This window comes from Calonectris borealis, chromosome 2 (assembly GCF_964195595.1).
Source record: "Calonectris borealis chromosome 2, bCalBor7.hap1.2, whole genome shotgun sequence".
NCBI lineage: Eukaryota > Metazoa > Chordata > Aves > Procellariiformes > Procellariidae > Calonectris > Calonectris borealis.
This window is the reverse complement of record NC_134313.1, coordinates 75,136,211-75,163,427: the sequence shown is the minus strand read 5'-3', so window position 1 is coordinate 75,163,427 and position 27,217 is coordinate 75,136,211. Positions and strand designations below refer to the sequence as shown.

Below are 27,217 nucleotides of genomic sequence, written 5' to 3'. Positions count from 1 at the left end.
ACAAACAGGAATCCTGTAAGGCCTTGAGAACATCTTACCGAGTGACCCTGAGCTGTAATCTCGTGCATGCATTTATTGTTTTCTAAAAAACAGCACACAGAAATACAATACAAGTACAAGCTTTCATAAGGTGACCCATGCAGTACCTTGGCTTGCGCAGGCTTTCCTGCCCTGGGTGAGGTTCGCCCTGGACTGCGGTTTTCTAAACCAAAACATCTTCTGATGCAGCATGACTCTGAGGAGTGACCACCTCACTTTCCTCCTTGGGTTATGCTCCGTGAATGTTTCTGATGGCTGCCAGCACTATAAGTGGGTGCCAAGACTTACATAGACGGTCAGTATATTGCCCATGTGTAAGAACATCAGGTGAAGAGGTTAGGCACTTGTATTTCTGAGCTGATTCCAAAAGATTAGCTCCACGTGACGAGCGATCTGCGAATGTACATTCTCTCTGTGTAGATTGCTGCACCCTGGTAGTAGATGTCAGAAATGAGATGACTTACCTGGACTGTTGCCCCTCAAAAGGGGTGTCAGTCCAGCTCAAGTGTTTGTGATACGTGCTGCTGTTGCCAAACTTGATACTTCCAGTAGTTATTGATTCTTCAGCTCTAATGAATGATAGACCCTTTTTGAGCTGCAGTTAATAACTTCTGTCATCTTTGCTACACACGAGCAGGGAGAGCATTGTTTGTGCCGATTGCCAAGGATGATGTTATGCTCTGTGAAAAGACCAAGAAGAAAAATGTTTGGGATTGTTCCTCTGAAACGTACCAAAAATCTGCACGCACCAATGAAAGCAACCAGCGTTACGGTATCATAACAATGGTTCGTTAGGACTTTACCCCAGGCCGGGATGATGATTGTTCCTGTTTAAGACCAAGACCAACAGATGGCATTTGTTAGGACATCGATATTTACATACAAAGTTGCCAGCACTTTAAGAAGTGGTGCCTCTCTTAATTAACATGATAATGTACGGCCTTGTTTGGAGAGATTCTGCTCGTAATGATGCTGGTGAATTATGAATAGAGGGAAACTAGTAATAACAAATGCCAGATGGAGGTATCTTTCAAAGAGGAATATTTTGTGTAATATGGCATGTAAAGTTGACAGACCGGGTCTTAAAAGACCTTTATTATTCTTTAAGCTTTCCTGACAAAATCACTCTTTATCCTGCCAAGAAATGTAGTTTCACATGCCAGTGCGTTTTTAAGCGAGAGTAATTAAAGTATGCCTCTAAGTTTATGGCGTGAAGTGAAATCCGTTCCTCGAATGTTTTGTTAGGAATCTATAAACAGTGCAAGGAAGGAGACAACTTATAACAACAATAGTTTTGCCAATTCTACACATTCTGCCTTTGAAATCAGAGGCAATTAGGGATGAACAAAACTACTTTCAAAGTTTATGAAAAAAAAAGTGTAAGTTTTGCTGAAGTTTTACTTCACATTTTTCCTTTGGTTGAAGATGACTGTTGGGAATACGAAATGTTTTTCGAAAACTAAAACCTGTCTTTTTTGATTGAAGTAAAAAATGATTGCTGAGTTATAAATGCATTGAATCCTCAAATGCTAGGCCTTTTTTGTAACTTCCTGAGAGAGGGAAATAAAATTTAATTTGATTTTGTAGTGTAAAGTAGTAATTAAAAGAGATATAGACAAGGGAAAGTAAGAAATAAAGCTTTGGGGCTTGATAGTTCATTTTCTTATAAGAATATTCCCACTCCACGGGCATTCCAGCTTTGATCTTATGACCTGCTGGCCACTGTCCATTGCAGAGAAGGTCCTTTCATGATGATCTGTGGATGAGGCAAAGTGTGTCATGGGAGGTGACGGTGAAGATTTGATTTTCCTTTGTAATTGTCCTCAGATTGCATTAGTGTAATAAAATTCAGTTTAGGACTGTATAAATGTTGCATGTAGTCTCTCTATATCAGATATGCCAAACGTAGTAGACCAGAAAGATTTGAAGAGCATACCTTCTGCTCCATCCATGCATAGTCACAAATCACTTCCAAATATGCAATAATAAACTTGAGATGTACAGTCCAAGACTTCTTCCAAAGGCACAAACATTGTGGCAGGGTTCAGGAAGATAGCAGAGGAGTTGCTTTTGTCTTCTTTAAATTATTTCTATGAGTATGCATTAATAGGGGAATAAACGAAGTAATATATTTCAGTATTGGATGATGAAAAGAAGGCTTCTGCTTCATTTAGAAAAAGATCAAGATCAGTTTTCATGAGAATAAAACACTGTTTTGAATTATGCTTAGAACAGACTGTCCGACTATTTCTGGTATTAATGTTCATTGCCATTGCAGAAAGGATTTAACAATAGAAAGATGAGAACATGAGAAAAGAATGTCTAGAGGGAAGGCAGTCAAGGATGGGATTCAGTGGCTCTAGCTTTGATAACAAAAGCAAAGACTGTTCTCAGTTGAGTCTTTTGAGACTAATCTGGAACTTTTGATAAACCCTAAATTTACCTTAATGGAGAAAGAGCAGTATTTCTAGGCATTTCCAAAAACTCCTTAGAGCATTGTTTCTCTCTGATCTTGTTGAAGCTATTGTGAATTTACCTGGGAGATGCCATCTGAAGTTACGGACAACTAAACCCTGGTTTTACTTGCGCTTTTTTAATGAACGAGTCCCGTATATATAAAAAACAAAGCTGCTTTCTTTAACAGCAGTCTACCTAATGGGAAATGGGCGCTATGACTCCTCCACTCCCAACTTTTTTGAAATCTGTACTACTTTTTTGTCATGTTGTCAGTTTTGTTTATGCTAAACTTCATTCTGTTGTCTTTTTTTTTTTTCCCCAGAAAAACTTTACAATTCCAATGGACGGGAGCTGAGACGGGCACTTTTCTCCTTGAAACAAATATTTCAGGTGAGCAAATAATGGCTGTCCATTCTGTCATTTGACCATGAATTGAATTTTTTTTTTAGTGTAGGGAATAACTTAGAGTTTCTGGCAAAAGATAATTTTAAGACTTAATTTGTAATGTGCAATTAGCCAATTTCTTCTTAGAGTCTTTTCTCTTTCATGGTCTGCAAGCCTTCCTCTGTTCCTTCAGTCTGTCAGAAGGCAGGACCAGATGTGGAGCAATGGCAGAGTTAGTGGTTGGAACCTGCCAGGAAAGGAGAGAAGAAAACTGGGACTCTTAGGTGGAAACTTAGGCTGCTTGTTAGACAGTGGCATAGGTCTGTATTGGAAAGATGGGGAGGGGGATGTGGAAAGAGGAGCTAGGAAACCATGGGTTGGGGTGATAGCCCAACATTGGCCTAATAATTGACAAATAGACTAGGTTTAAGCCACATCAAAAACTGAAAAAGGGTGTGAGAGACGTGGGACAGATCTGATGAGGAACCAAGATGTAGTGGGGGAGCTCTGAAGGTGTTAGAATTTAGATTGAGGTTAAAGGAAATGATTTATTGATTAGCTGAAAAGAGAGTTCGTAGAGCTGAGGAGGGTATGGTAGTGACTGATCAGTTTAAGTGTAAAGAAAGGCATGGATTTGAATGTGAGTGTTCATTATGGAGGAGACCTGAAATCAAGCAGGATTTTGGGTCCTGTGGGGAAGTAGCCAATGTGATAGACCAGTGGTGTGGATGATAATAAAGTGAATTGAATAAAAAGCTTGGATTTCAGATTGGTTTTACTGGATTAGGAGAAGGACTCAGGAAAGTTGCAGGACTGGGAGGAAATTTGTTGGAGAGAACAGGTCAGGAAAAGTGAAAAGAAAACATCAGTGAGAACTAAAGCATGCTGCCAATGTGATCCTAAAATGGAATTCAGGATGACACATTCCATTTCTATCAGTAAATATAAGTGAAATGGTAAGAAAAGCACCTCTCCTCCTTTACTAATGGATCCAAATGGAGGATGACAAGCTATAATGTTTTTCAGCTACAATAGGTAGGTGCAAGGATTTCAAGCTGTTAGTTTAGCTTTTTTTGCTTTGTTTTAAATAGACGTTTATTCTAAGAAGAATTACAGCGTTTAACAATTCTGCAAGACTGCAAAATTGCAAATTTCCAAAACACACAATGCTTTTTGCAGGTTTCGAAATTAAGCATTCAGAATTTAGAAAATGCCAGAATGAAGATTTTTCTGAACAATAGGAGCAGATGGTGAAGGGTGGACCATTTAATGGAAAATTTTGGTAGTTGAAGATGTCTTCTGGGTCAGAAAAAAGTCCTTGAATTTTGAAATTTTTGGACAAAGAGGGAGTTCCAGCTCCAAAACAGTCTGGTCATCTCATGGCCACAGATTGGGAAAACCATTGTCTCTTTGAGGCATTCCCAGGGAAAGAGTGTTTGAGAGTCACAATGATGCAAGTTGGATTTCCCTGTGAGCTTGCCAAGTGGGTGGACTGTGTGCTCAGAGGAAATTAGGCAGGTTTCCCAGAGTCTTCTCTGGTTTCTTCTCTTTTTGTTCACCTCAACAGTTTCTGGGAAGTATTTGTATTTCTCTGAATTTATGTATTCCACAGGTTAATCTGTGTACTCATGCATATCTAGCAGAGAGTGCTAAGCCTCTCTTCCTACCCATGCCCCACCTCCCATACCTCCCATCATGACTTTTCCCAGTTTGGGTATTCATAAATGTTCTCTTCTATGTCTTCCAAATGTTCTCTTCCATAAATCTTCTCTTATTCGAAGTCTAGTAGGTATTTCTGAGCACATAGTGCTCAGTGCTTTCAGTGAACACACCAGTAAGATCTCTGTCTTCCAGCTGATCAGCTGTTTCCATGGAAATGTTGTTTACATATTTATCCTAAAAAATTTAATTGGAGTTGACTGGGTTGAAGAATAATGAGAGGGAAGGGAAAAGTGATGCACACAAACCCATATCGGTGTATGAATTTAGTTTTTAAGTGAAGCCTGTCTTGACAATTTCAGAACATAATTTTCCTTCAAGAATTCGACTTCCCTGCTTCCTAATGTATGTGGTATGAAAAGGAATTTGGGAGTTATCTGTTACCACTTTAAGTAGCTACTTCTGGTAGAACTGTGGCTGTTTGTCAAACAAACATACTCTTCAAAAAATCTTCACATACTCTCAAAATACAGGTTCTCATTAGTGGATAGTTGAGGGGAAGTCTTCCTCAAGCTGGAGAGTATTCGTATCATATGCTCAAGTATTTGAGGTAGTACACTTCAAACTGGAAAATGAGACCCTGTCTGATGTAAACTTCTGTCTACCTGTCAACTTCGTTGTCCTTAACTACAATTACCGGCATTGCTAAGGGCATCTTTTGAGTATGATTTTAGTTTATCTCATAATGAACCATGAGAGAGAATGTAAGATGATTTTTATATCTGTTTTAGAAAGAAAAGCTATTTCAGTTTTTTACTGAAGAAAAATACAAGTTAATATTCTACGGTTATATTACAGACTAAGCACTATTATCCAAAAGGTCATACCTAATTTATTTTTTAGCCTATGACATTAAAGTATGTCAGCATTAGAAATCTGTCATTAAGTTAAAAGTTTTTTTAAAAGTATGTTTTTCAACATAAATATGTTTGATTTTGTGTCTCATTATATTTCGTATTTTAAATTCCTTAAGAATATAGTATTTTGGAAATAAAATGTTGACTTCAAGACCGGTCTTTATTTTCATTTTAACAAATTTTCAGAGTGTTATGGAGACTTCATCGTGTTTTTAAGTGCCAAGACAGTTTGTAACACCATGTTTTTATAATAATTTCATCATAGCTGAGTTAATTTGGCACAGTTCTGTGTCAGTATCATTTTTAATTTAAAGAGCTTCAAGGTAACATGCAGTCTCTTTTTTGGAATAAGTGGGAACAAGCCCAAGTTTTACATCAAATATGAATTCCAAATAGTCCAAACTCTTGGTTTTTCATGCGAGGCCTCAGCAAAGCTTAGTGGTGTTTGCCAAAAGCAATGCCTTTGTTTCAAATTTTAAATGAAAGATTCATTTGGCAAGTCCAAACTTGGAATTTCTCTTTGGTTTCTTCTGGTGGGCTGGTTTTGGCAAAATGATAAAGGTTATGTGGAGCATTTTTCTTTGACAGTAATGCTATTCTGTTCCTGTCATTCATTCTGAAGGGTTAAGATAGCCACATTCATCATCTTTTGCTGAACTGTACTGCAGTATTCTTCTGACTTACCAGTATGCTTTTTGATGAACAAACTTACAGAGTAAGGAAAGTAATGTTCAGACTACAAGTATATGAAGCACTTGACCTTAAAAGAACTGAAAAAAAGATATACAGATATAATTGACAACCTGTTGGGGTACAGTTTAGCTCCCTTTGAATGTATTTTCTGACAGACTTCTGAGTTGCCTGGTTCTTGCTTTTATCAGAGATTCATGAATTCTGTGCAAAGTGCTAAAACTCCCAAAGGCATCTGGGGCAGAATCCAGCTGAACATGGCACTTACAAAATCAGGGTCGAAAAACATTCATGCATTTCCTCATTGTGATATCCTAAGAGAGAGAAAAATACAGCTGCTTAAAACATTTAATTCAATATCAATCTTAAAAGGAGAAAAATTGTATACAAGCACTATAATATATGTAAATAGTGCTGCGCAATTTATGTGATATTAAAAAAGTTCATTTAACAAGACCTCTGATGCGACTAGATTTAATATAAAGCAGGCATGTTTTAGAACCTATAAACAAAAGTGTGCCTTGTAGTTACAAAGCATTACAAAGCGTAGTTTCAAATCATGCTGATTGCATCATTTCAAGATATGAAATATCTTGAATATAGTGTTGTAAGAAAAATAAGAAAGCTATAAAGCATGTTTCAAGTCTGTTGAAATTTATAATCATGTGTAAATCTGCTTCTTAAAGTTTTGGAAAATATTTTTAATCAATCAATGCATTAGATTTTCTGGAAAGGAGACCTAAAGGGTATATTTTAAAGTGTTAAGGAAAAAAGCCAGTTTTCTTTTATGACTGTTTTCCCCACTAAGTGTCATTTGACAAATGCAGGAGATCTCCCACTATTTTTCTTGAGGAGCCTAGATTCCCGTTTTGTGTTGTGATCAGAATATCAAGCAACACAGTCACAAAATTCTCTTACAGAGTTTTCTTCTATTGTTGCAAAATGCATTAATCATTGAACAATTAAGCTTTGTGTAAAATGTTATAAAGAACAGCTATGTAGGGCCCCTGGAAACATTAACCAGAAGGTGTTTGGGTAGACACAATCTTATCAGTGAGTGAAATCAAATGTCACACACTTCAGCTGCTAAGGAGTCATCAATCATCCTTAGGAGAGCAGAAGGAGTATTCTGTGTTTGCCTCATTGATCTCAAGGAAGGAGGCTGCTCCTTCCCCTCTTGCAAGCATGACTGATGACTCCTTAGGATTTGAAGCTGTGTGACACTTGATTTAGGGGCTGCTGTCATCACTTGTGAGGCAGGCTGCCACCTCTCCCCTTTAAGAGCCCTCTTGGAAGCGTTCTTGATTAAGTCATGAAAAAGAGAAACCTTAATTTCCTTCCCAAATCAAATTCACCATAGTTCCACGTAGCAGTTTACGTATCTGTTTAATCCTATTTTACAAAGGATATGTCTCATTACTGTTTAGAGATTGTAAATAAAATAGATATGACACATCAAATGTCAAAACCAGTTTCTCAATTTCATTGGCAAATAGTGTTTTCTTCATGCCTAGACAATGTTACGGGCTGAGATCTAAACAGTTCTTAATGAGACTATAAAATGTGAACTACTTCCACCACAAGGATAGCCTAAAAACTTGGGAAGCCACCATTATTCATTCTCTAATCTGTGCGAATCTTTGAATTGAAACAGGAAACCTTGTTTTGTATGGAGCCTATCTACTTTAGCTTCCTCAGGTATATAATACAATGCATGAACGTTGTTTGATGTGTTGCTTAGCTGCCATGAAGAATATCCCTGGTAGGGTCTGGTCTAGGTGACTTTTCTAGTAATTTTTAATTCCACTATTAACTGGGAGGAAAAAAACACAGTGTATTATGTATCTGCTGTCTACTCAAGGTGCAGAGGATGAAATCCTGTCCCCATCAAGTCAATGACATATAATGTCTTTAGTTTCAGTGTTATTTTTACCTGGTGGTTGAGTGTATACAGGTAGATGGACTGTGGTAAACAAACAGAGACAGCAACAGCAGGACTTGTTTTGGTCATTTCCTGCTAAATGCTTTGTCTTTATAGGGGGAGGCAACCAAAGCTTTTCTGGCTAATCATTGTATAGATTAATCTGATACTGAGGTATGACTTACTTTTGCTTGCTTGCTTCTTGCAGCAAGGGAAAAAAAAGTTATCTGGGGAAAAAGATCCTGTAATTATCTGCACCTTCATTAACTGAAATAATAAAATATTGAAAGCACAAAGTTACTTCCAAATGGTTCAACTTGCTGAAATGGTAGAAGAGTTTCTTTTCCATGTTCTTTCTTTTAACCTATTTTAAGAATTGTGGTACAGTTCGGTTCCCTCTCCTGAAAGACGGAATGCATCAGTTTATTGCTCTGTACAACCCAAACAGGTAGCCCACCATTTTCAGTGGTAGAACTTGATGGTAACTTTTTCAGGTGAACGTGGCATCATGCAACTTCAAGGTTGCTCTCTAGCAAGAGCACTAGAAGCAAGCATTATAGTGTCACAGTAAGATGGCTTTCTACCAGCAGCTGCCTCATCTGATACAGGAATCAGGGCAGGTTATGTGAAAGTAGTGAAGTTCATGACCAAAGTCACTGAAGAAGCAAAACACCATGTTCAGAGTAAAGGGGAAACAGAACTTTCTTGGAGAAGATGGTGGTGAAGATCAGGCAGGATCACAATAATTTGATCTTGGTAACTGGAGAAAGCAGACTTAAAGTAAGAACGTAAGTGTGGCATGGGAGCAACTTTGCTGTGCAGACTAAGCACCCTTTCCTCTCTAAATTTGAATTTGTCATTGATCAACTTAAGACATGAGTGATTCTCTGGGGATCTCAGTTACATCCGCTGAAGATATCTTTGTTTTCGTCTTAGCAGTGCAAACTTCTATTTCCTTCCCTATGTGTAAGTGCCAATATGTGTCTTTTACAGACCTATTATCTATCAGAAAAAATTAAGCATAAAAGACTGTAGGCTGATTTTTCTCCTTGGTCTTCCAAGAATCTGTTGTATGTATCCAAAAGGAAGAAAACTCTTTATGAAGGGAAACCCAAAATCTTAAAGGACCAATTCTTCATTCATATGCAAATGAGACTCATCTCACTAAGGAAGATAAAGTAATAAATGAATGGGAAATGGATGGTAATAAATGATATATTGGACCTTGATAAAATAATACAAATATGAGCTGAAAGTTTTCAGGTTTTAAATTTATCCTTTTTCCATGGATGCCCAATATGAAAGAGCAATTATTCTAAGAAGTTACTTTAATTTCACTAGACAAGATTACTTTTTAGAAAAAGCAAAAAAACAAGAGAGTGCTAAGAAAGTTTTAAATGTTTAAATCTTTTCATAAATGTGTGCAATATTTGCTGTCTACCTTCTACCATACTTTGTCTTCTGTTTTTGTTGGCTGGAACTTGGTGCTCTAAACATACCTTAACTGTGTCTAATAAACACTGATTTGACTCTGAGGAATCTCAACAAATCTAATAAAGCAGGATTTGATTCTTATCTATTACTTATTTCCTCCAGATTTTTTTTCATATGCTGCAGGACAGCTACTGGGATAGCTACATGGCTAATACTGCATATCTTAGGTATCTGCATACCTGTCATTTGAGGAATTTGAGAAAGACTTTGAGAAGTCTTTGCATTACTAAAAAGTTATTCATACGAATTACTTGTTTCAAGTTTGATATATTTTTAAAAATTCAGACAGATGAAAAAAAATCCAAAGATATCTGAACCTCTTTGGGATTAAAGTACTTCCCAATATCGTCGAACTTGAAGAAATTCTGTCTGTAAGACAATTGCATCTTTGTTTCAAGGTATTAAATACTGGATATGTTTTCACAAGTTTTAATTTGTAAAGTAATGTTAACTATGAAAACATTGATTTTGCCCCCATGTATTCTTTCAGCTATCCAAAAGAAACTGCAGAAAGGCATACAATTTAAAATGTGTCCCTATGTAAAGGAGGTGCGAAATAATAAGTGTTGCAGCTTCCCTGCTCTGCTAACGGGAAACACCGGCAAATGCTGTATTTGTTTTGCTGGTATTTTTAGCACAATACAAAATGTCTTCTTGAGAAACAACAGAATATTTATTTTCTGGACTGAGGGTAGTTCAGATTAATGGCTGTAAATCAAACACTTTACTTTTGGGTGAATTTCTGTCTCTCTTTATTGGTGCCAAGGTGGAAATCCATAATAAGCAATAGCGTGGTCTGTATTTGAAATGCTTTCATCTTGGAAAGAAAGAAAATGTATTTTTTTAATACTTTAATGGCATAGTGTTATCATTAGCTGGCACAGACGTGCTTAAAAGGCAGGCAAAAAAAATTGCTGTCATTTGGTGATTGCTGCTTAGGCAACTGACTCATGGCAAGGATAGGCGAGTTGATACTTGAGGGTGAATTTTCATCGTAATCATCACTAGAAGCCAAACTTTCCATTGCAGGTTGCTTAAATATATTACCCTACTGAAAGTAAAGGTGGGTGGTGGTTTCTGTCCGTGCTGTTGTAAAATGTTGCTCCATGTAAATAGATGCGAGAACAGGACAAAAAGGAACAGGGTAAAAATACTGATGTCTTTATATCACGTTATGGTCATGCTTCTACACAGATGTACATATAGTGAGTTGGGAAGGTGTAAAGACTGGGGGAGAGAAGCAAATCAGGAGTGTGGAGTCAGCACGGAGGAGTGTGGGGAAAAGCTTGGAGGGCAGAGGAGTGGAAGCTGTGGCACAGCCGGTGAGGGCAGCAAAGCGGCTGAAGTGCATTTGCAGTCAACAGAGGTAGCAAAGGGAAGGAGCTTCCATTGAGGGACAAACTGGCTGCTTGGTCCCCATCAAACCCTTCACCACTAAAACGCTTCTGCCACTGCCTCAGTTACCTCTAGCAGCTGACTGCAGTTTTGGAACATCCCGGTCCAGGGCACCCTTGTTCTCAAGGAGTTCTTCTAGGTGTGCTGGTGGGAGCGTGGGGGAAGGAAGACAGCAACTGAACTTGCCTAGCATCCTTGTTTGGGGTAGCTTCTGAGTTGCCACGTATCAGGGAGTGAAAATACTTGTCTTAGAGAGATGGACTCCATGACAGCAGAAGACTCCTCCTGCTACCCCTGAGAGCTGTGTTTGGTTCATCTTCTAAAAGTAGTGTCCTGACTCAAAGTAGAGCAGAGATTTCATAGTTTAATGGAAGACTTGTCCGGTTAACCACCAGCTCATCTAGTCCATACATAGAATTGTTTTGTAGCTGCTTAAATAATTTATGTTGAAATGGCCATACAGTCTTGAGGGACTCATAGGACTTAAGTTTATATATGTATGTGTATACATCTGTGCATGTGTGTATGTTTTTGGAATGATTTCTTTCCAGATTTGTTTGCAATAGATGACTTGGCTTTTAAAGTGGACTGAAATAAACAGTGACAATTGAATTAGATAGTATCAGGCACTTCTGGATTGGCAATCTAGTATTTTAATTATATCAATAATTTTGGAGTCCAAAGAACAGAACTATATTTTAAAGTGTGGGAAAGTAACTATAAATTATATCTTGGCGGTCCATGCTTCTTCAATCACTTCCTGACTATGTTTACTCAGTTTTCAAGCCAAAATGAGCTTTTCTAACTGCAAACATTGCAAGCCAATCTTGATCTATAAAATGCAACCTGTTGCTTAGCCAGTAAAAAAGCTGGAGTCCAGAAATGATCTGGTATTTCTGTTTCTAATAGAGCACGGCATAACTCTCTTATTACTACATCATTGTAGTCTCATCAATGGGAGTAATTATTTTGCTGGTAACTTTAGCAGATGTGATGCATACTGAAGGTAGCAATAGTTAAAAATATTCTTGTGGAGACTTTATTGTGGTATATTTCCATGCAGACTCTGGGGTCACAGAGCTAGGCAGCTGAAAGGAGGGCTGAGAGGAACTGGCTGTTAATTTTCTATTGCTATTGGGGCAGAGCATCGTACAAGTATTTGAAATTATATGGGGAACCTGTGGACATGAAGGCTCTCAGGTAATGGCAGTGCATTCTAGTCATAGCCCTAGTCTAGTCTAGTGCTGCCACATTGCTACTGCTGCCCAGGGCAGTCAGGTTAGGAGCACGCTATGGGGTTGTTTCAGGGTTTTCTTGTATACAGGAGGGTTTGCCAGAGCCAGAGGAATGCTCAGGAAAGAAGAGCAAATTTCTATTCTCCTTGCAGTATTAGAGTAGGAAGGGTGGAATAAGGACCTACCCATCATTGATGCTATTGCTAACAGAAACCTGGATTTTATCATTCTGCGTTTATTTGCTTAGTAACAGAGGAGGATTTTCAAGTATATTGGGCAATAGTCCTGCATTTTACTTACTTGTAGTGGAGCACCAGATGTATTGTCGTTTGAGATTTATGCTGGCAAAAGCCTGCAGTCGCGCATGGTTTGCTCTTTGACCTGCCTCCTCCTTCCTCCCTTTCCTCACCAGTCAGCTGCTGTCCCTCTGCTGCTAATTTACGTCCCCAAATGAATGAAGCCTAATTCCTAACCCTTAATCCTCCTAAAACCAGCTGAACTTTGTGATCCTATCTTGACTTTGCAGGAGATTTAAGGAAAAAAAAGAGAAAGGGTGAAAAAATGTCTTTTCAGTCCTAAAAAGGGTGGCCATCATTTATGTTTTTGGGGGAACTTTTGGCGAGTGCGCTGGCATTTTACTGTTCCATGTGTTTTTCCTTGTTACTTGATTTTTTTCACATTGAGAATAATCATTTGGGGTTTCTGTTTCAGTTCTGCCTCCTTGCTGTGCAGCGAATATTCCCGGCAGGGGAATCTGAGGAAGAGGGGTTTCCAAGGAGACCTCACTCAGACATATTAATGTAGAGTGGGGACAGCGCACTTTCCCAGCATACCATTTGAACATAGCAATGAATAGAGATTTCCCTAGCTCCCCCTTTTAAAAAGTAGTAATTTTTATTTCTGGAGCCAGGTGGTGTCTGAATGAGCTGTGCCCTTTCTACTTGTAGGACTCTGTATCGGTATGCTGCCAGCATCTTGCCCCACAAGATTTCTGGCAGCAGAGGAGGATGCTTCTCCTCTTTGAATCTGGTGGGGTTTACATTTCTCCTCATGCTACATTGCGCGGCGAATTGGCAATATTCATCTTATCTTTTGCCTAGGTGAATTACCACAATGTTAAAATGTGGATGCAGTATATCTTTGTGAAGTTACTGGTTTTGGCCTACAGATAAAATCAGAGCTGGCCTGAGAATCAGGGTTTAAATGTCTCTTAATAGGGATGGTGTAGAGTGACAGAGCAGAGAGGGAAGCTCTTCCTCAGACAGAGGGTGAAGTGCGTCAGCCGCTGGAGCTCAGTGTGAGTACAGTCCCCTCCTGTAAGCCTATAGGCAAAGCTTAGCAAGAAGATTCTCCTGGCTATGACTGGTACCCTGGCTGCCTGTGCTGCTCTTGCTTCTAGGCTGGATTATTGCAACTTTTGCATTTTGGAAGGTTTGGTCGGTACAGAATGTGATTGCTGGCTCACTCAGTAACGTGTCATGTGGAGAGCACAGGCTGGGGAACCCCATGGTTCCTTATTTAAAGAAATGAACATTATAAAATATGCAATGTTTAACTTTGTAACAGAAAAAGGACAGGATTGTACAGCATAGGATTAAATATGGGAATGCTCAAGCAACCAGAAACAATGGGATAGTTTATGAAAGGAAAAAAAAACATAAAAATTAGGTTCTCCTTGGTGGAAATCTCATAGACAAGCATCTTGTTATGATTTCTTGGAAAGACAGTACTCTGTACAGCTGTTAGCCACGTAAGAGAGAAATACGTATGTGCATATCCAAATGTGAATATTCAGTTACTAATCCAGTTTCCCGAAATGCTTGGAATAGAGTTTTCACTAGTGCTTGTTAGGGTAAAAAAAAAAAAAAAAAATTAAAAACTCTTGCCCTTGAGAAACTGTTCCAAAACCTTGATTCTTATTAGGAAGCGAAGCAACTTTCTTGTGGTAGAAAAATAATCATGCTTTGGGTAGAAGTTTTCAAACATATGGCCCACAGAAATAGCAGGCTTCAGAAAGATTTCTCTTTAACAGTATGTAAACAACTTATCTTTGCACGTGGAAGCTGCACGTCAGATAAGATGCATTCTTGCAAAGTGCCGTTTCTTGAAAAAAAGTCTTCAGTCTCCAGATAAGACCCCACAAAACTGCATTAGAGAATACAACAAATGGTACAGAGACAGGAGAACAGGTAGGAAAGAAGGGAATCCCGCCTACACTTCTTATTCTGCTAGTGGCACATGAGCGTACTGTATAGACTGCTTGATCACAGGGTTTGTGGGATCTTTTTAATAGCTAGGCTGAGTTATGCAGGTGAAAGTCTGATTTGTGCATTTTGTCAACCACATAAGCAAGCTTTAAACTCACCAGTTTCAATATAGTTAATGTCTTTTTCATTATACGTTGGACAAAAATAAAGCTTTATTACAATGTGACATACACTATCTTGTTTTTTCTTCCTTCTGAGATGCCTGAAGAAAGGAATAGACGCGGTCTATTCCAAATCTGTGAATGAACACGTAAAATACAGTTACCTGACGAGGCCACTGGTATCTTTTCATAAAGACTTTAAGTAGCCAGCCTTTGTGTCAGTGCACAATCTTTACGATTGCAGGAGCTTAGCAGGAAGCTTAGAGAGCTTTGCCTGTGTTTTGCTGCTTTTCTCATCAGTGCTTTAATGCCTGCTGATTAAAGGGTCATAAATCTTTGTGATATTAGCAGGGGAGTCCATTTCTATAGCAAATGACAACTTTTCCCTGCCTCCTTTTAACTGTTATCACACACATGCGGCAGCTACTTGTACATATCATTGTCACACACACCATATATTCTGTACAATGAATGCTCTTTTCCTGGAAACCTGAACCTCTTACCACTGCTAGAGGGTAGCCTTTACTCTTGAGGTCACCTAACTTGGCAAGTCAGTGAGTTAATGGGTCTGAAAAGATTATCCTAGACCAAAATTGATGTAAACATTCTCCTTTCAATGTAGAACGTATGGGCTTGGATGCCTTTCATCTTTCTTTGCACATTCCAGATGTTTGCTTCTTTCCTCTCATCATATATACATGATGGGATAGATAATGTACTGAGTTCAGATTTATGTCTAGAGCATGATGTGTTTGTACTCCGCTTCATTACACCTTCTTTTCCCTTTTATTTGCGAAAGGAGAAGTACCTTAAAAGCCTTTTTTATTTCATGTTTGATTTGTTTATTCAGTGCTTTCCAAAAGCAGTCTGGTTAGAGTCCCTCATCCCCTTCATTTCCTCTGCTGTTCCCCTGCAATATATCTCCTTTCAGTCAAGGATGACTCTATGCTGTAGTGGTTTACTCCTTCAGTTGCTTTGAAAAAGTTCCAGAAGACAGATCTCACAATTTGCTTTGGGAAGGTCCTTGTTTAAAAAAAAAAAAAAAAAATCACCAACATAAACCAGATCTTTAGCATTAGGTATTTTGAGAATTAAATGCTAATTTTTCCCCAGGTGATGCTCTAATATGCATTCACATCTTAAAGTTTTAATGGATATTTCAGTTTTTATCTTTCACTGAATGTCAGCAGTGGTGTTAAAAATTTTCTCTTGTTTTTGGTTTGACCTGAAGGTCTCTGAAGCTGAACTACTATTAACTTCTCTAGCATAGGGACAATTTTTTTTTGCATCATCCGAATGTCTTTTATTTTCCCCAAACAGACATGTTAGGTCTATTAACAAACATCGGAATCCACAGACCACAGTTATTCCTCCTTTTTCCTGTTTTTTCAGTCTTGCTTATTTGACTGTGAGTCAATCCAGAATAGATTTTTTTTTTCCCTTCAACTCAAGGATGATTCAAACACACTTGATGCAAAATCAAAATGTCTATTCAAGTATCAAGAAAAGGTATTTAAAGAACAAGGAAGTGTGCTGAGAGCTAGGACACCATTACCAGCTGAAAAAATAATTGTGGTAGTTTATATTGTTATATATCTTGTTTCTCGTAAATTAGACAATGGTGTTGTCCAATAAAATATGCATCTATTTTTCATCAGATTTGTAGAAAAACTATTTTGGAGGATACTTTCCCCACAGCTTTCTTGATTCTGCACTATGCTACCGATTTCTGTTAGTTTTTCTAAATTCTGTGTACTCCTGTCCTTTCTGTGCTTTGCCCTTGCTCCCACCACTGCCCACTCTGGGTAGGGGAAATTTGGCACCTTCTCTCTTTAGTAGCAAGGAATTTTCAACCATTGACCTTGGCATACAATGTAACTTACTTTCTAGGTGTGTAAACTCCTTGTGAATTACCTTGGCATGTAGCTTTAGCGTACCTGAACCCTGAATATACTTTACTTAAGCTTAGCTGACAAATTCTGGGGGTGTGTTCCTCTCTCTTGAGTTTTAGGAGGAACAAGATTCAAAATGCTTGAAGAACAAGAGATTACTCAAGTTTCTTTGAGTTAAAAGCACCATATACAAAGGGATATATGGGAGGGAGCAGTTGTCTGGCTCCAAGGGGTGGCCAGGGATGAGACTCCTCTGGGGTCCCTGGGTATGGTTCTGCCTCCCTGCTCTGTTGGAGGTGGCTCTCCATTGTACCAGCTGAGCTTGAATGCCCAGAGGAAAAGGACTTGGGGGTGCTGGTTGACAGCCGGCTGAACATGAGCCGGCAGTGTGCCCAGGTGGCCAAGGCACCCAACGGCATCCTGGCCTGTATCAGAAATAGTGTGGCCAGCAGGAGCAGGGAGGTGATCGTGCCCCTGTACACGGCACTGGTAAGGCCGCACCTCGAATACTGTGTTCACTTTTGGGCCCCTCACTACAAGAAGGACATGGAGGTGCTGGAGCGTGTCCAGAGGAGGGCAACGAAGCTGGTGAAGGAGAACAAGTCTTATGAGGAGCGGCTGAGGGAACTGGGACTGTTTAGCTTGGAGAAGAGGAGGCTGAGGGGAGACCTCATCGTGCTCTACCACTACCTGGAAGGAGGTTGTAGTGAGGTGGGTGTTGGTCTCTTCTGCCAAGTAGCTAGCGATAGGACGAGAGGAAATGGCCTCAAGTTGCGCCAAGGGTGGTTTAGATTGGACATTAGGAGAAATTTCTTTACTGAAAGAGTGGTCAAGCCTTGGAACAGGCTGCCCAGGGAAGTGGTTGAGTCACCATCCCTGGAAGTATTTATAAGACGTGTAGATGAGGCACTTAGGGACATGGTTTAGTGGTGGGCTTGGCAGTGGTAGGTTAATGGTTGGGCTTGATGATCTTAAAGATCTTTTCCAACCTAAGCAATTCTATGATTCTATGAGTGTTGCTTGCTGTCCAATATGATTTGGATCTGTGTATTGCATGCATGCATATTTATTTATGTATTTATTTGTAGTTGCTTGATTTTAAATCAAGTACCCAAGTGTGGGGAGAATGAACCTGAGATACGGTTTTGATCATCAGAAAGGGTTTTATCTTGTGTCCTTTTCTTATTTTTCCAGGACTTCAGTTGTAAAATGTTGTTCTGGAAGTTCACCTTGTGGATTTTGGCATCACTTGCTGCACAAATTAACTTGAGATAAATTGCTTCAGAATTAAGAGTTCGGTCCTCTCAGGGGTGGCATTTGGGAAGGGCTTTGCCAGAAGCCACTGCTCGGGATGGGACAGACAGAGGTCCACGTGTCCTCGCTGACCGTGCCCCTTCCTAGGGCCCTGTCCCGTGTATCGGGACGTGCTCTTTACGTTGGTGACTTGGCCAAAGGTACAGCAGTCTCTGTGCCAGCCAGAGGTCCCCTGCTGTAAAAAGGTCCTTAGCTGTTCAGTGGAAACAGCCATCTTAATTCTTCAGTTCTTTTCTGGAATGGCAAAGGGAATTCCCAGGTGGGCTGCAGTGGAGGGGGATTTGTGCATGCACCTTTAAAACACCATTACATACAACAGAGGAAATCAGGGTGTAATTAGTGCCGTCTGTATTAACAGGTACATTGTCTGTGTACTCTTCCTCTACTTGACTAGTAATCCCATCGTGTTTTGAGTATGGCAAATAGGTAGATAGAGGAAATTTGTCGTCTTCATAAAATTGGGTGCTTGTGTCTGTAGTGCCCTGTCTGACATGGGAGTTTGTAAATTTCCTAGCTCTTCAGAAAACATTTTCAAGGCATTTATCTATCTAAAAAAAAAAATAATACCCTCAAAAAATAAAGCATTGAAACTAAGAAAGAAATAAAATTTTTAGCTCAAGTGTGCACAGCGGTGGATTTTATCTTACATATTTTGAGGTTTTATGATACACTTTTGCAAAGATGTGGAGAATGATTGTATGCTTCCTCTTTATACGCTTTTTAAAGGATAAATCACCTTTATCTTCTGATAAATTTGTGTATGTATACATCACTGTAAAATATATATTTAAATTGTTTTAACAAATTTGACCTTCTCCTGAAATATTAAACAGATTTTTCTCATAATTTCTACATTTCTTACAAATTACTAGATCACCTTACAATTTTAAATATCCCATTTGGTCAGCCTTTAAGAATTATGTAACTTAGCTCTGGTGAAAGAAGGAAGTTCATAAGAAATAATCTGCCAGGCTGAAAGAACTTTGCAACATGTGAATTGTCACACTAAAAGGGACTTGATTATTTTATTTCCCTTGGCAGTTTTCTAAGTGTATGCGGTGAATTCAGAAATCACTCTCAACAAAACTACCCACTGTCTGGATCTTGGCTTCTCAGGGCTGTGTTACTGGAAAGCTGAAATTTCTGTATCTAATACACTGTTGTACATGAAAACATATATTAAAAATAATCAAAAGAAGGGACTTGGCAACCATGATGATTTTGTCCACAGAGTACTTCTCCTCCATTAATATTTTAAATTGGTTTTATGCCTAATTTGTATGCCTAATTCATTAAGTGCTGTTTAATCAAGTTTTTACTAGCCTTTTGCCTGCATGAGCCTTCTGTAAGAGGAGAAGGCAAGCTTTAGATACAGTGCTTTATACTCCCTTGGCATAGCATTATGCATGTAGCACGCAGCAAAACCCTCCTCTCCCTGGTATATGATATGGGGTCATTCTGTTGCACTGAGTAAAGGACTGATGGTTAAAAAATAAAAGTGAGTCACTTCAACAGGTTTAATTCCTATCACATACTAAGGAGTATTTTCTCTTACATTTGCTGTGTTTTCCATCATAATGTGGGAATACTGTCTACTAGTGTTCTTATATTCAACACTGTACTTTCCCATTCTAAATATAATGAATTAGTATTACGTTAAGATAATGAATATATAATACATTGCAATAAACACTAATTTAAAAAGTTTTGTTGTATGCACTTCAAGTACTGAAACTGGAAGTATGCTAAGGCATATAGATGAACTTCCCTTGTTGATACTGACACTTTAAGGCTTTAAGGATGTCCGTTTATGTGATATGATGAGCTTTTAATATCAGGTAGAATGTCTGCAAGCCCTTAATGAAAAAATCAAAAGTCATGTTTTACGGATATTAATCTTTTGTAGTTGACTTAAAGGTAAAAGCTTGGGGTTTTTTGCCTTGCATCAATGTATTTAATTCTGATTTTAAAATTCAGAATTCTGCTTCTGGTCTTCTATATAACAACTTTCATATAAACTTTCTTACATCATCTGAAACTTAAAGTCAATGTTGCAGGCATGCATTTGGTTTTACATTATGATATATCCTGTTTCTTTGTCTTTCAAAATTCTAACACAGCTTTTCCTTTCTCCTGTGGCAGGATGACAAGGACTTGGTTCATGAGTTTGTTGTCGCTGAAGGTCTGACTTGCTTAATCAAAGTGGGAGCAGAGGCTGACCAGAATTATCAGAACTACATTCTGAGAGGTAAAGGAAATGCATCCAAAAGTTGTTTTCATTGCTCTGAAAGCTGAAGCTTGCACAGGTCTGCTGCAACGTGCCGTGTTAAGCGTCTTGGAACACGTTTCTCAGTTTGGTCCCGATTCTTGCATGTTATGCAGGAAAATTAAGGGGGGATTAATACTCACCACTGAGCAGGATGAATTGGAAAATTAAAATATTGATAGTCTCTCCATTGGCCATCTTTTCTTGTCGATTATAATGACAATCCGTAATTCTAAGAAAGAAAAGCGTTCTAAAGCTTTCACTAGATAATTGTAAATGTCAAAGGGCACAGAGCAAAATAACTTCTTGGAATGGGATTAGTAGCTATGGAATAAACAGTGGGATGGTCATATTTTAGCTATCTGATAGCTTTTTAGCTATCTGATATTTTGGAGTTAAACAGGTAATCAGAGGTTCACATTCTGTACTTTGCACTTAAAAGATAACTTGCAAAGGTAGGGTTTGGAGACTGATGTGGAAAAGGTGTGTTAGTGGATTAGGAAGCTGATTTACTTTATTGTGGCCTGTCCTGGTTTCAGCTGGGATAGAGTTACATTTCTTCCTAGTGCTGTGTTTTGGATTTAGTATGAGAAGAATGTTGATAACACGCTGACGTTTTTAGTTGTTGCTAAGTACCCTTCTCGTCAAGGACTTTTCAGCTTCCCACACTCTGCCGAGTGCACAAGAGGCTAGGAGGGAGCATAGCTGGGACAGCTGGCCCAGCTGGCCAACGGGGTATTCCGTACCATATGACATCATGCTCAGAATATAAATAAGAGGCATGGTCCAGGAAGTAGCGATCGCTACTTGGTTATCGGTCAGCACGGGTTGTGAGCAATTGCACTGTGCATCACTCATTTTATATATTCTATTATAATTATTATAATTATAATTATAATTATAATTATAATTATTATTATTATTATTATTATTATTATTATTATTTTCCCTTCCTTTTCTCTTCTATTAAACTGTCTTTATCTCAACCCACGAGTTTTCTCACTCTTACCCTTCCAATTCTCTCCCCATCCCACTGGTGGGGGGGAGTGAGTGAGCGTCTGTGTGGTGTTTGGCTGCCTGCCAGGTTGAACCACAACATGGCCCAAATGAATGTGTGCGATTTTCACCTAACCAGGAAACCCAGGCTGCAAATTGGGAGAGTTCCTTCAATATTTCAAAGGATTATGAGCGAGGGGAGAACAGTTACATCAAGGGATCTTTGCTGCTGGATGATCTCATAGTGAATAGAGTGCGCTAATGAATGCATAGTTGTGGTGGATTGCTCATTTGAATTTTCTTAGACTGATGTATGTAGCTGTCTTTAAAAATGTCACTTTTGATGTATTTAGCTGCCAAAATTCAAACTGCAAATTGAGGAGTAAAACAAATACAAAAATAAGGAGAAGGATTTTGTAAGAACCAGAAATGCTTAGTTATTGAAAGCAAGGATGCAAATAGTAAGTGCAGCTTCATGCGAAGAACTTAAGATTAGACTGTACCAGTAACACAAATTATGTTCTACGTCAGTAGTTGTACAGTGATATAAATGTGCTTGAATAGTAGCTTGTATATACTCAAAAGACTATTAACCACAATGAAACTAGGCAAGGACACAGAAACATGTGAAAGAAAAGAGATTTTCTTTACAGCTGACAGAAGTTGTTTCTGGGAGATGACTGGCCATAGGTGCTCTCAGAAAATTCAGACTAGAAGCAAAATAAAGATGCTGTATAGGACAGTCTGGCTTCAGTCTAGGGGTTTATTCCTTTATCAGCTCGGCATTCATCTAGCGTGGCTGGATGACGTCTTTGCCCTTCAGCTGGATTTTGCAGCCAAATATTGAAAATTCAAAATAAGGAAGCCTGATAGGTGTTTACACTTCCTGACTATCCAAGTGGCCTCATAATCCAAACTCTGGATAGCCCTGCAGCAATTCTGCTCCAATGTCAGATAAGGTCCAGGGCACTGAGCCTCACAGTTGGCAGAATGACCTGCTGATACCAGAGAAGTCAGTCACATCTGAGTGATCTCACTTAAACACTATTGCGCGTGCTTTCATCTTACTGAGATCTCATTTGACATCATCCAGGTATGGATTGCGAAGAATTAAAACTTCCTTCCACATTGATTGCTTTTTTCTTGTTACTAGGATATACCCTAAAGCATCCAGAATTCAGGGAGATCACAGTGGTCTCTTTCTTGGTGTGGCTTCTCTAGTTGTGCTGTGTTTAAGAGCTTGGTGTCCATGGTCTGAAGTTAGAGATGTTCCACTGAATTCAGTGAATGATAAAACAGAGCCTTAGTGCCAATGTCCACGGCATCATAATAAGGAAACTGCAAACTCATCTTGTTGCATTGTTATTAACGAGTGGTCACAGCTTGTTCAAAATAAATATAAAACAAAAAAGCCACCAGCAACAACAACAAAAACTAACCATATGGAAATAAGCCATAGAGCTAAGAACTTTATTTTAAGATGCTTTTAGGGATTGGTGTCTTCTGAAATCAGCTCTTTGGTTCCCCCTGTTTTTCTGGTGTGAGAAGCTGAAGTTTCTCTCTGGGTAGGTATCCTAGCATCTATTACAATAATATGATTTTTCTGTGTGATGTGGGTTTTATTTCAGAAATTAAATTTGTCTTGATTGTCTTTCAGGAAGTTCAAAGCTTGTTACAACTCCAAGATTATGTCAGCTGGTTTGCAGTTCCAGGAGCCAGCATGTACTTTCTGAATAGGTCTGCATGTGCAATGAGATAAAGATAGGTTTGGAAGTACAGTGTAGCCAGACAATCTTATCCAAATACATTTAGGAGGGTGCTGAAAAGAAACATTAAATACGTCATGTAAGAGTGTTTTTCTGGTATATTATTTTTGGATAACCATAGCAATTGGCTGGATTTTTTTTTGTGACAGTCTTGTGTATTATTGTAGTGCTGCATTTTACTAAACTCGGAGTACTGGTGAATAGGTTAATAAATTTCACTGAAGATACATCATAGTTAGCACTGAGGTGGTCCCATAAGCTTTAAACTCAGTGTTAAGTTACAGAGATTAAAAAAAAAAAAGTCATCTTTGTCTAAAATTTTTGTGCCTTACTGCTGTGGTGTCCTTGTCCTGCAGATCCTTTTGGAGTGAAATATATCCTCCTTATTTTCACTGCATTCCACTGAATCATAAAGGGATGTAAATAGTTCCATATTCTGACTGCATTTCTTCAGTACCTTTGGTGTAATTCACTGTTTTCCTCTTGTGATGCTAACCCAGCTTGCAGGGCTTGTGAGAGTAAATGGCAGCCTTAGGCACAGCATTGCCTCCTCCGCCTCCAGGGCTCGCCCGTACAGGGCTGCCCGTCTTGACTGATACTTCACTTTCCGAGTGTCTACTGTGAAACTTGTTTGCCTGCACTCTTCAAGAAATAGCTTTGGAGCTAGGAGGAAAAATAGGTTAGAAATATGTGTGTACGTAAGGGTTGTAGGTGGTCAGTGAGTTCCCAGGTGCAAGTTATTTCTTGAGGACATTGCTTTCCTTTTTCTAAAGGTCTGCATTGTTTCATTCTAGTGTTTCCTAGTTGTGAATTCCTGCTTAGTGGTTTTGACTTGGTTCAAGCCAGACCAAGCTGCCAAAAAAATGACTAAATGTGAGTCACAAAAGTTTTAGTTACTTTAATGGGTAAGTGAAGATAAGTGTGGCTTTTACATAGAATACTGAGAAATCCAGACAGTTTATTGTCCAGTGCTAAGGAGTGACTGTTTATTTCTGCTCGGGTCCCCTGAACTAGAGTTGTTTGACAGTACCTTTCCCAAAGCGTTCCCTTTTGTCACGGTATAGTGTACAGGCCCTAAACCAACAGTAGCCAGGGCTTCTCTCGAGAGTTACTCTGTTGAAAGACTAGTTTAGAAAACAGCTTTTTTTCCTCGATACTTATTAGTTCTTCACCCTATATTTACTCTTCGACATTGTTTTTAATTATTACGGAGATGTAAAGAAACTGTGTTTTGAGGGATTTTTTTTCCCCACAGAAACAGGCTTGTTTCCTTTTTTTGTTTTCCCCCTTCCTTTTTTTCCCTCTCTCCCCTGGTGAGAATTATCCATACGAACGATGAACTTCCCTCATGGCACTGAAGTTAAAAGTTTCTGTTCCAGTTATAAGATTGCAGTATGGTGGGTGTTGCCTAAATATTCAAAAATAAATGGAAATGGTTGAAAGATAGATAAAAATGTCCACAATTGATGAGGATTAATATAAGTCTTATTGTAATTTTGAAGATGCTTTGGATATAATTTTTAAATCTTCTGTTCCTTGCACAGAATGAGAAAGCAACACATTAAATGCCATGGCTCAGCACAGCCTAATTAAATAATTGGTAGAATTAAGGCAGTCTTCATGTTTTCTGTTAATTTAGCTAATGCTGTTGGGAAGGTGAGAAAGAAATGCAGCTTGTGTAGACCAAGGTATAATTGTTTTAAAAATACACTGAATAAGTGAGGTATGGGGCTTCAGGGGTCTGTCTGCTGACACCATGATGTTAGAAGTTCTACCTGGTGGTATCCTGTCCCGTCTGTCCGTCACATCCAATGAGGAGGTTGTCAAAAGGTCATCCAGCCTTTTTTGCAGAGCGTATTTGTGTACTTGGATCCGTAATCGCCTGCTTGTGGATTCAAATCAGTATTTAGTGGTGTCCGTAATTAGATGAAAGCTAGAGTTCGTTCTTGTGGTCTGAAAGCACAAGCTAGGTATCCAGTCCAAGCAGGAAGAGGTCTTAACCTTGCTACAGCGCAAAATGTCAAAGAACTAAGGCTGAGGAAAAAATGATACCATCAGTCTGTGCTTTTACTAGACCAGGTTTGAATCAAACTCTGCCTTTGGATGCAGGTCTCTGACTTAGCGAGAGGTGTGTGCTTAAATGGGGAATAAGAATCTGGGTTTAAAATCTAGATGACAGATGGTTTTAATTTTGTTTGGTGTTCTTAGTTTTTTGCTTTGTGGTGTTTGTTGGTTTTGTGTGTGGGTTTTTTTTTTTAAGAAGAAGAAATATAGGAAAATAAGTGCTTGGAAGGAGGCTAAGAGTTATGATTTGAGGCAATATTTCTGCTTTAAGTTACCCCCTCCCCCAAAAACCAAAACCATTATTTTAATCTAAAATTAAAGACAAAATATATCCAAAACTTTGATAATCTATACTTCATTCAATAATCTGGACAGAAAAACTAGGTTGCAGTAGAACCAGTTTTGGTTTTTCCTATCATGGGCCCACTGCACTTCTGATAAAGTGCTGTTGGTCTCTACAGATGTTGGAGCAAGTGCAGAAGGTGTTCCTGGGTGAGGGATCCAACATACTCCATACTCGTATGTTGTATGCACGACATACAGCTATGTTGTACGTAGCTGACAACAACAAAAAGTGAAAAGAAATTGCTGTAAGAGCTACTGATTGTAAAGCAGAAAGAGATTTTGCTGTTGGAATTAGGAGACACCGAGCTGTTTGATGGGGTGGTCGAACATGCGCAGGAGCCACCGGAGTTGGTCAGAATCGCTGATGAATACCCAGGCAGGGGGTTAGGTTTTCTAAAGCAACAAGCAATCAATCACAGACGTGTACCAAAGCCACCGACGGTTAGGCCTATTTATAAAGCCAGAGGCACGCGATCCCACCTGCATGCCAACTTTAGAACAAAGGGCTGTGCTGCGTATTCTGGGAAATCTGATTAAATTCCTGAAACGACTCAGTGCTGGATGGTAAAAGACCATCTGGTTACTGTCTGTCACCGGGACACTGTGTGCCTGAAGATGTCAAGGAGCCAGAGGAAATCGAAGGTGAGGGTGAGGTTTTGCAAGTGGGCGGTGGAAGCTGCTGCTGATACCCCTCTCATTCTGAAAGCCAGACATGAAGTTATCAGCGAGCCGGTGGTATTTCTGCATCGAGCCAACTGCTACTAGGAATGCTTGGGGTTTGTAAGTGTGCTCTCTGTAATGGGGGGATGATCCATTTCCAGGAATTGGCTGGCTGTTTTTATCAAAAAGACCCCTCATTATTACAAGGACACGAATGCTTCCAGTGCTCTTGAATTTTCCTCCCTCACCCTGATAGATTATGTGGCTTTGGCCTTTTGCGTTAAAGTTAGGTATTACAAAGCGTTTAGCATGGGGAAGCGCGTTCTTCTGCGGTAAATGTATGTGAAGCATTGTATCATCAGCAGGGTTTGTGTAAATATCAAAAGACTAGAAATAAGGTCTGTGAGAGGCTATGTCTATCCTAAATAGACGTGTCTTGCTGGGTTGGCAGCAGTAAAACAGGTGGTAGTAATGGAAGTTTAGTAGTGAAAATGGAACTAATACTGTTATCGTGTATACCTTTACATTATTCCTGCTTCAGTGTGAACTGGAGAACTGTTTGAAGTTTTCCAGCTGAAGAAAAGTATCCCAGCCCCAAGTAAATAGGAACAGACAGCGCACAATTAGGCTTACCTTTGCATTTCTTTCTTTTCCTGAAGCTAAGTATGAAAATTTTACTGACTTTCTTCTCTTAACCTTCAGTGTGCAGGTGTCTGTATGTGACTGTGAAGTTCTTGCACATATCTTTACATAGTCAGGTTGACTTCTTATGTGCAGTCCTTTAAAATTCTGTAAACTTCTCAGTTAATCTGAAAGAGCCTGTGCTTTAAAGAGAAAATCAAGTGCCTAAAGCTTGATTACTCAGGAGTGTTGCTTCTGAGAGGGACTTGCTGGTTCAGTCTCCCTGTAAATTCAGTTCTTTGATCTTTCTGCTGAGTCCATCAGAAATGATATCGGAGTTGGACACTTGTCCTGTGGGGATTTGAACATTCATATCATTCATTTTATGCTGCAGTTCCATGAAACCATACCAACATATGGCAACTGCACTTGGAAGCTGTTATGCCTGCATACTAGGGGGCAGATCCACATGGAGATACAACCCCACCACCACAACCAAAAAAACCCAAACCAAAACCCACTAAACCAAACAAACCGCATCTATGTTAGCAAATTAGTAGCAAATTAGTGTACCTGTACTAATAAGACCTGTTAATGAGCAGCACTGCTGAGCTTAGGTACAGCATCACTGTGATGCAGCCATGCCATCTCCCTTTGTGAAATTGGCCACACTGCCAGCTTTCCATCACTGAGCTTTGTAGGTGCCATTTGTTGTAGTTCATACCAAAAGTAAC

The 27,217-nt window shown here is 39.1% G+C and overlaps 1 protein-coding gene across 3 annotated transcripts in view; it reads left to right on the top strand.

Moving 5' to 3' along the window:
• The window catches only part of FHOD3 (formin homology 2 domain containing 3), a 407,490-nt gene that overhangs the window by 186,382 nt on the left and 193,891 nt on the right, over positions 1 to 27,217 (top strand). For all 3 annotated transcript variants that reach the window (XM_075142372.1, XM_075142371.1, XM_075142373.1), the window contains exons 4-5: positions 2,819 to 2,886; positions 19,908 to 20,013. In XM_075142372.1, the coding sequence (XP_074998473.1) occupies positions 2,819 to 2,886; positions 19,908 to 20,013 (174 nt within the window). The remainder of the gene's footprint in view (positions 1 to 2,818; positions 2,887 to 19,907; positions 20,014 to 27,217) is intronic.